The sequence below is a fragment of the Sprattus sprattus genome (genome assembly GCF_963457725.1).
Source record: "Sprattus sprattus genome assembly, chromosome: 19".
Lineage (NCBI taxonomy): Eukaryota > Metazoa > Chordata > Actinopteri > Clupeiformes > Clupeidae > Sprattus > Sprattus sprattus.
In genome coordinates this window covers 27042359-27052358 of record NC_137917.1, presented here as the reverse complement: position 1 = coordinate 27052358, position 10000 = coordinate 27042359, and the positions used below count along the sequence as shown (strand labels likewise).

Genomic DNA, 10000 nt, shown 5'->3' with positions numbered 1-10000 from the left:
ACGAAAGGGTTTGCCAAAAGCCTGGAAATGATTTTGTATTCCGTATACATGTGTTCATTATGTTCTTTATATCTTGGGCTGTTCGTATTCAAGGTCCCATAATCCTTTGGGTGGTAGTGCATCTGGTCGTTTTGACGAGTGGATCCCCATAGCCATCGCTGTTCCGCGTGCGTTCCGTGCTGCTCTTTTCTAGAATGTTCCGGTTCCAGTGGTATCTCCTCCTCCCGATGCTTCCTCATATCCCTCTCTTTTCCCAGCTAGAAAATTGCTGCAGCGTTCCTGCAGCAGTGGCTGTCACTGGAGCGTTAAGTTGCCAGGCATGTCTGTCTTTCTAGGGCCACTGTCCACTTGGAGTGACCGGTGAGGAACATAAATCTCCACAATCAGACATTGATCCTGGATTAGTATCAGTCCAGCAGGACTCTCTGTCCAAATAATCTTTAAAAAGTCTTTATTCTGTTGCTTTTTTAGAGCTCACTGCTTAACGATCTAGTTTTTTTTTTGTTTGTGATCAATTTTTTATTGACACCATTTATGCAGTCCAGACATTCATGCAGTTACGACATGCAAGACAAAAGTATATCAGAACATTAATTACATTTATCATCTGGTGTACACAATCTTGTTTTTCATGCTCAGCGCTCATAGCAGTGTTTCATAGCATGGAGTCGCCATCATAGTAATTGCCTTTCCATCACCACCGAGGTCAAAAAACCACAGCAAGTGAGAGCCAACAGACTAGATCGCAAACACACTGCTGGGACTTGACCTCAAACGTAGATATTTCTGTCCTGTCCCCCTTCTTTCTTTAGTGTGTATCTCTGATTGGTTCTACATACATCTCACCCCTTCAATTGTGTACCCCTCTCTCATTCTTTTCCTCCCTCCCTCCTCCTCCTCCTCCTCCTCCTCCTCATCTCTCTCTCTTTCCCCAAACTCTGTCTTTTGTCTTTCGCTCTGTAATGTCAGGAGAGCTGTTGCATATTGACCCATTTCTCGCTCCCAGCCCGTGGAGGAATTATTTTAAGACTCGGCCGATAGTATCTCAACGTCTGCAGCCGGCCGACAGCCTCGCGTCACCACGGCACACCGCTGACAGGACGTGGCCTCCAATGACGCCCGTCTCTTCAGAGCGAGAAGCCGAGCCAGTCTGGCCTTGTCTGCGGCTAACTGCCCCCTACACACACACACACACACACACACACACATACACACACACACACACACACACACACACACACACTTTCTCAAACTCATGTATACACTCACACACACACACACACACACACACACACACACACACACACTTTCTCAAACTCATGTATACACTCACACACACACACACACACACACTTTCTCAAACTCATGTATACACACAAACACACACACACACACACACACACACACACACACACACACACACACACACACATTGGCCTTCGGCACTCTCGTCTCCTTAGTGATGACAGGGACCTCTGATGAGCCATGGTTTTCACCCACGCAAGACATAAAATGCACACCGCGGTCGTTTTGAGCTTATTTATTAAGCGACGTCCAGACAGTGGCCGGCGAGCTGTCAGGCAGTGACACGATCACGACAGCGGAGCCTAGCGGCACATTCTGACCCCCTGTGCATCAAAAGAAAAACACCTGACTTTTCAAAAAACATTTGATGGTGGCTGCCACTATCAGCGTGGTGCAGAGGCTGTCGTGCTTTTTCTGCAGGTTACCGAGGGTTACGGAGATGTATACGCTTAGAGGGACAGACGAGCAAAGCCCCTTGAACAGCTGGATGTTATCGGCCCGGGTGCGAAGGGGATTAAAGTCCCAATCTGAGGGTGGCGTGGATGGCCAGGGGAGTGTGTGTGTGTGTGTGTGTGTGTGTGTGTGTGTGTGTGTGTGATGGCCAGGGGAGCTTGTTAAGTCCGAGGGGAAGGGGGTATTTACTTGGGTTTTTGCTTGTGATGGGGCTGTTTTAGAGCAGTTTCTTTTCCTCTCTAGGAATTTATAGTAGCTTCTGCCGAGAGAAAGACAGACAGACAGAGAGAGAGAGAGAGAGAGAGAGCGCGAAAGAGAGAGAGAGAGAGAGAGAGGAGCATTTTCTTCTTTTCTCCTGACTCACCTCTTTAGAGTCCCCTTCCTTTGCTGTTGACGCCACTTCTTTCTTTGAAAAAGCTGCAATATTTTTTTTTATCACTCCGCACTTTCATTCAGACTTTGACAGTGACGTGTGTGTGTGTGTGAATATGAGTGTATGCTTGCTTGAGTGTGTGTGTGTGTCCCTGAATGTTGTCTGTTCGTTTTAGCAAGTCTGTCCTTGCCTTTGGTGAAGTGATGGTAGTTGTCATTGTCAGTATTTCTGTGTGGCGTGTGCAGTTGAATGTCAGACAATGGGTATGTGCTCATCTAAACGTAGAAAATGACATTGTTGTACCAGTTTAAAGTCTACATGTACCTCTCTTCCTTTGTTGGCTGAAAGTTGCAACTTTACCACTGCGTCGCCATGACTACACAACCATGTATAACAAGCTCAATCAGTCCCGCAAAACTACAGCTGAGGGGTAGAGTGTAGTGTTTTTGTTTAGTGGCACATGGTGTTTACATTTAGTACCCTTACCCCATGTAAGAGCTAAGTACCAGACTCTACCCTGCTTTAGCGTAGCGCTGTCCAGACTTAGCGCTAAGTACCAGACTCTACCCTGCTTTAGCGTAGCGCTGTCCGGACTTAGCGCTAAGTACCAGACTCTACCCTGCTTTAGCGTAGCGCTATCCGGACTTAGCGCTAAGTACCAGACTCTACCCTGCTTTAGCGTAGCGCTGTCCAGACTTAGCGCTAAGTACCAGACTCTAGCCTGCTTTAGCGTAGCACTGTCCTGACTTAGCGCTAAGTACCAGACTCTAGCCTGCTTTAGCGTAGAGCTGTCCTGACTTAGAGTGACTCCAATATTTGCGTCTGGAGTATGTGGCATAGAGTCTGTTACACCAGTTTGTGTGCGTCAATGCTGCATCTGGCAAGCATCTTAACCACTAAAACAACTGGTCAACTGAATTCCCTTTGTGGGTAAAGAGCACTTTGATCCCCTTTGGGTGACGCCCCCCAAGCCTGTAGCGTCAAGGAGACCTCGTGTGACACCACACACATAGGGGTCATAAGAGGCTATGGTGCTTTATGGTGTTACCGATTGGTCAACTCCACTTCTGTTTAATGGCTCAGATTTCTTGTGTCAAATGTTTTTTCTTGAACAGTTTTGTGTTTTGGTGGTTGTTGTTGTTATTTGACCAGTCCTCAGTCATGGAGTGTTCTAAATGACGTTAGATGTAGTCTAGATGCAGTCGTGTCTGAGTTCTAGTTGTGTTGTGTCGTTCATGTTGCTGCAATGCTGGATTGGAGTCGGGCTAAAATGGGTTTCAGCCACAAACATGCAAGCCATACTAAGAGACTAAATGCTGTATAGAATAGCCTTTTTTCTTTTTAATTATAAAACTGTATTATTTCAAAGTTTAAAATATACCACAAGTGCAACCATGTGTACATGAAAGAATTTATATGAATAATAAACCATAAATGTCCTTTTTAGATACTTTATTTTTACCTCCATATTATCGTATAGGAGCTAAGCAAGAATGATCATATGATGTGCAAAATATATGATAAATATTCCAAGATGACTGTATTTTCAGGAAAATGTTTTCCTTGTGTTGATTTTGATCTGAATAAACATTCTTCAAACAAATCTCCAAGTGCCATGCCTGGGTTTGAACTATTCTCAGATGCATAACACACCACCTCACTTTTAGTGGCCTTTGCAACGGTATGAAAGACTAATGATCTCGTGTTAAAACAAGCCACGGCATCCTTGGAGCTCGAGCCAGATTAAACAGCCTACTTCTTGCTAGGCTGTCGTGCTCGGCTCGAGGGAGGAACACAGAGAGAACGGTATCATGAAAATAAAGTTTACCGAACAGCTGCCATACACCTGAAACTACGATATTAGAATTAAAAAGGTTTGCCTACGAAACTGTTAGGAATGTGTTCCGTCTGTCGCATCGTTCCGTTGGACATGCGCGTTCCCTTCTCCCGCGGGTAGACACCGACAGGAGGGGTGTCGGGGCGCGTATCCCTGTGAAAAGCGCGTCCCCATCTGAGGTATTGGGGATACACGCATGAGCAGGATACGGGAGCGCGCTCTCTGTCCCCGCTGCCCACATCTTTACCGACCCTGTATTTTCCTGCGCACTCGAAGATCGGTGAGGGTTCATCAGATCACCGCGGAGCGGGAGACCAGGTTAAAATGGAGAAGGTGTTGGGACTAGCGGTATTGTCGACTATTTTATGTGTCGGATCCGTTGTTGGAAAATTTGTCAAAGGAATCGTCAACACGAAAGAGGTGAGATCCACTACAATTCCACGTTTTGAGGTTTTACTCTTTAGATGATGATTATTGTGTGATCTGCCCGGTGTAAGCGTCTACTTAAAGTTGCTGCAGAATGTTCTTGCATAGTCTGCCTGTCACTGCCGTTTGTGTTCGCCAAAACATCATAATTTGCGCACATCTGGTAAGCGTAGTGTCCATTACAAAATACTGGTCCCTATGAATGTTTTTTAAAGACCATCCATCAGCGAGTCATGCGAAGACAGGCAATATTTACCCACAACAGCCGGAGTATCTCAGCCTTCGCGTTGAACACTTTCCATTACCTTTTCGTCTAGCCACATAGCGGTGGTCCATAACTCAAACATCATCGACACCGTTACAGGTGTGCTGAAGCCAAGAAGCCGTGGCTGTCGTCAACACTTCGGTCATTATTTCTCCATCATTGTCAGTATGTCATCACTGACAGACCTGTACGCCTTACCTTTAAGCAGGAATACACCTCTGAACTCATACGCCAAACCTAAAGGCCAGGGTTGTTGTGTTTGGAGAGAATGAGATGAGCTGCTTTTTTAGGGGTGTTTCGTTTTTTTTGTCAGCACGTGCTCAGCGAGGGAGAAGAATGTGCGGTAGAAGGTGTAGATTGGACGTGGCTCGAGCCAAACCCCAGGTGGAGGCTCCTGGCGCACAGTACAGCCTCAGATAATTTTCCTGTCCCACTTCAATTATTGAATCCTGTCCCGTCTCTAGGTAGTTAACGACTGACTGCCTACATTTTGAATTGTATCGCTTTCTGAGGGAAGAAGAGAAGAAGGGTACAGAATATAAGATCCTTCGATGTCCAGCATGATGCCAAAAAATAATAAAAGCCCCTAAGTAGTACTAACCCTACCTGTAAATATATTTGCTTTTGAGGCATATTCGTTTTGCATCTGATACAATTAGTTTGAACTGCAAATGACTTGGTTTAGACAGAAACTTGGAATTGTTTTTCATGATACGATTTTATCCCTTCTCCCTTCTTTTTTTTTTGCCTCTGATAACTTTGTGCCATTTTTGACATTGTTTTCAGTTTTAGCAGTAATGCACTTTGGAAAACTCCAACAACTGTGTTTAGTTCGAAAGTTAGAGGTATATTTCTATTTCGAGGCTGTGTGTGTGTGTGTGTGTGTGTGTGTGTGTGTGTGTGTGTTGTGCTTTTCTGTAAGTATGTGTGCTTGAATGGCATACTGAAACACACCATTGATCTTCCCATCTCATCGCCCCACAGCAAGGTCATGCCAGAAGGCTGCAGCCTGTTACCGGCTTCCCACCAGGGCCGAAGTGTGTGGACTAACTCTGAGGCGGCTCTAAGCTAATCACTAACACTAGCCTCAATGCTCACATCTAATCACTAACACTACTAGCCTCAATGCTCACATCTAATCACTAACACTACTAGCCTCAATGCTCACATCTAATCACTAACACTAGCCTCAATGCTCACATCTAATCATTAACACTAGCCTCAATGCTCACATCTAATCACTAACACTAGCCCCAATGCTCACATCTAATCACTCACACTAGCCTCAATGCTCACATCTAATCACTAACACTAGCCTCAATGCTCACATCTAATCACTAACACTACTAGCCTCAATGCTCACATCTAATCACTAACACTACTAGCCTCAATGCTCACATCTAATCACTAACACTACTAGCCTCAATGCTCACATCTAATCACTAACACTAGCCTCAATGCTCACATCTAATCATTAACACTAGCCTCAATGCTCACATCTAATCACTAACACTAGCCTCAATGCTCACATCTAATCATTAACACTACTAGCCTCAATGCTCACATCTAATCATTAACACTAGCCTCAATGCTCACATCTAATCACTAACACTAGCCTCAATGCTCACATCTAATCACTAACACTAGCCTCAATGCTCACATCTAATCATTAACACTAGCCTCAATGCTCACATCTAATCATTAACACTACTAGCCTCAATGCTCACATCTAATCATTAACACTAGCCTCAATGCTCACATCTAATTATTAACACTACTAGCCTCAATGCTCACATCTAATCATTAACACTAGCCTCAATGCTCACATCTAATCATTAACACTAGCCTCAATGCTCACATCTAATCATTAACACTACTAGCCTCAATGCTCACATCTAATCATTAACACTAGCCTCAATGCTCACATCTAATCACTAACACTACTAGCCTCAATGCTCACATCTAATCACTAACACTACTAGCCTCAATGCTCACATCTAATCACTAACACTACTAGCCTCAATGCTCACATCTAATCATTAACACTAGCCTCAATGCTCACATCTAATAATTAACACTACTAGCCTCAATGCTCACATCTAATCATTAACACTAGCCTCAATGCTCACATCTAATCACTAACACTAGCCTCAATGCTCACATCTAATCATTAACACTAGCCTCAATGCTCACATCTAATCATTAACACTACTGGCCTCAATGCTCACATACATACCAGAGCAATGCTACTCCTGCAGCCCAGACATGGGGGAAAATAATGTAGCTGGTAGCATCTTCAGAGATGACTTGGCATCTGGAGTGCTTGCCTCTACCCAACATGGATGACTAGGGCTATGAAGGAATTGTGTGTGTGTGTGTGTGTGTGTGAAAGAGAGAGAGAGAGAGAGTGTGTGTGTGTGTCTGTGTGTGTGTGTGTGTGTGTGTGTGTGTGTATATGTGTGTGTGTGTGTGTGTGTGTGTGTGTGTGTGTGTGTGTGTGCTGTGTCTCGGTGGTAGTAAGGATAAGATAATACATTTGTGTGTGAATATATGCTGGTATGATCAGCAACCAAGCTCTGCACATTCCCAGTTCCCTCCCTCTATGGGTATGGATAACCATATGGATGGTGACATGTGTGTGTGTGTGTGTGTGTGTGTATATAACCATATGGATGTGTGACGTGGGTATGTGTGTGTGTGTGTGTGTGAGTGTGTATGTATAACCATATGGATGTGTGACGTGGGTATTTGTGTGTGTGAGTGTGTATGTATAACCATATGGATGTGTGCCGTTTGTGTGAGTGTGTATGTATAACCATATGGATGGGCAACGTGTGTGTGCGTGCGTGTGTGTGTATATAACCATATGGATGTGTGACGTGGGTATGTGTGTGTGTGAGTGTGTATGTATAACCGTATGGATGGGCGACGTGTGTGCGCGTGCGTGTGTGTGTGTGTGTGTGTTTTCATGACTGGATGTGTGTTTAAGTGTTGCACTGTTGTGTAACTTCGCTAATGAATCTTTTAGGGGGCAGTGGACGTGGAGTGACATGACTAGTTGATTGGTAATTAATTGTTAATGAGGCATAGCGTACGGACAGGGACCCAGAAGGAGAGTGAGAGGGAAAGAGAGGAAGAGGGGCGAAGAAGGGCAGGAAGGGGAAAGGAAGGAAGAGAAGAAAAGTGAGGGGGAGAGGAAGGGGAGGAGAGGGAAAGGGAGGAAGAAAAGTGAGGGGGAGAGGGGGAGAAGAAGGGAAGGAGAGGGAAAGGGAGTACGATCTGTAGTGTCCAGGTGCTACATCTGGGTGTAGCAGTTGATTAATGTCATGTCCACTCCCTCTCTCTCTCTCTCTTTCTCTCCTTTTCTCACTGCCTTTCTCTCTCTCTCTTTCTCCCTCTCTCTCTACCCCTCTCGCTCTCCCTCTGCCTCTCTCTCTCTCTCTTTCTCCCTCTCCTCTGTACCTCTCTCTCTACCCCTCTCACTCTCTCTCCCTCTCTCTCTCTATCTCTATCTATCCCTCTCTCTATCTCTATCTCTCTCTCTCTCCCTCCCCTCTCTCTCTCTTACAAACACACACACATTGGCTCAATGACTCTGCATTACAATGCGGTGTCTGGGGAATTAAAGGGGTTGTAGGGATTAGCACAGACAGAGTGCACACCTTGCCTTACACCTCCAGTACCAGAGCTCTGGGATACAGTCAGGAGGAGGAGAAGGAGGAGGAGGAGGAGGCCTTACACCTCCTGTACCAGAGCTCTGGAATACAGTCAGGAGGAGGAGGAGGAGGAGGAGGCCTTACACCTCCTGTACCAGAGCTCTGGGATACAGTCAGGACAAGGCCTGGAGCTGCATGCTGCCAGCGGATACTGGACCAGAGACAACGAGAGGAGGAGGAGGAGGAAGGAGAGGAGGAGGAGGAGGAGGAAGAAGAGAGGAAATGGGTGGGGACATTAAGGCACAGAAAGGAGAGAATATTTTGGATTAGGTGTAAGAGAACGGAAGACTGAGACGTGATGACAGGATGACAGTGGAGTTTGAAACAGAAGCTCAAGGTTGTGGAAGAAAAACAGAAAAGGCGTCGGAGAAAGAGACTGAAGAACAGAAGATGCAGAGGAAGAGTAAGATGGGTGATTTAAAACCAGTGCACAAAAAAGCACAAAGAATGAATAACAGAGTCCCCAAAGGAGACATTCATTTAATGATGGAGAACCTTTTTGGGTGAAACCTGCATAAGCAATCTTTCTGCTATGACAGCGACTAATTACCATCATTCATCTTCAGGTGGGGGTGTTTGCTTTTTGTGTCTGCCTTCATACCAGTGCTCTGTGCTCATCACGCCAGCCTTCATACCGGTGCTCTGGGCTCATCACGCCAGCCTTCATACCGGTGCTCTGTGCTCATCACGCCAGCCTTCATACCGGTGCTCACGCCAGCCTTCATACCGCTGCTCTGGGCTCATCACGCCAGCCTTCATACCAGTGCTCTGGGCTCATCACGCCAGCCTTCATACCGCTGCTCTGGGCTCATCACAACAGCCTTCATACCGGTGCTCTGGGCTCATCAGGCCAGCCTTCATACCGCTGCTCTGGGCTCATCACGCCAGCCTTCATACCGCTGCTCTGAGCTCATCACGCCAGCCTTCATACCGCTGCTCTGGGCTCATCACGCCAGCCTTCATACCAGTGCTCTGGGCTCATCACGCCAGCTGATCTTAGGTCAGACTCATGAGAACACTCTCATCACCCCAGCTGATCTCCTCAAGTTAGGCTCATGAGAACACTCTCATCACTCCAGCTGATCTCAGGTCAGACTCATGAGATCACTCTCATCACGCCAGCCTTCATACCGGTGCTTTGTGCTCATCACGCCAGCCTTCATACCGGTGCTCTGTGCTCATCACGCCAGCCTTCATACCGGTCATACCGGTGCTCTGGGCTCATCACCCCAGCCTTCATACCGGTGCTCTGTGCTCATCACGGCAGCCTTCATACCGGTGGTCTGGGCTCATCACGCCAGCTGATCTCAGGTTAGGCTCATGAGAACACTCTCATCACGCCAGCTGATCTCAGGTCAGGCTCATGAGAACACTCTCATCACCCCAGCTGATCTTAGGTCAGACTCATGAGAACACTCTCATCACCCCAGCTGATCTCAGGTCAGACTCATGAGAACACTCTCATCACCCCATCTGATCTAAGGTCAGACTCATGAGAACACTCTCATCACCCCATCTGATCTCAGGTCAGACTCATGAGATCACTTTCATCACTCCAGCAACAGAGCCAATGCAATAACCTTTCAGAGGAAAGTAAGCAACAGAGAAAGAATCATTCTTTTTAT

The 10000-nt window shown here is 46.2% G+C and overlaps 2 protein-coding genes across 2 annotated transcripts in view; both read left to right on the top strand.

Moving 5' to 3' along the window:
- Nucleotides 1-3659, top strand: part of lipeb (lipase, hormone-sensitive b) — a 40031-nt gene extending 36372 nt beyond the window's left edge. Inside the window, 1 exon segment of the mRNA XM_080857827.1 lies at nt 1-3659. This exon segment is cut by the window's left edge and continues 1289 nt beyond it. The gene's annotated coding sequence lies outside the window, so the exon portion shown is untranslated.
- A 618-nt stretch (nt 3660-4277) lies between these two features.
- The window catches only part of tmem145 (transmembrane protein 145), a gene marked incomplete at its 3' end in the record, with an annotated part of 34008 nt that continues 28285 nt past the window's right edge, over nt 4278-10000 (top strand). The window contains exon 1 of the mRNA XM_080858309.1: nt 4278-4388. Coding sequence (XP_080714435.1) covers nt 4293-4388 — 96 coding nt within the window. The 5' untranslated portion in view covers nt 4278-4292. The remainder of the gene's footprint in view (nt 4389-10000) is intronic.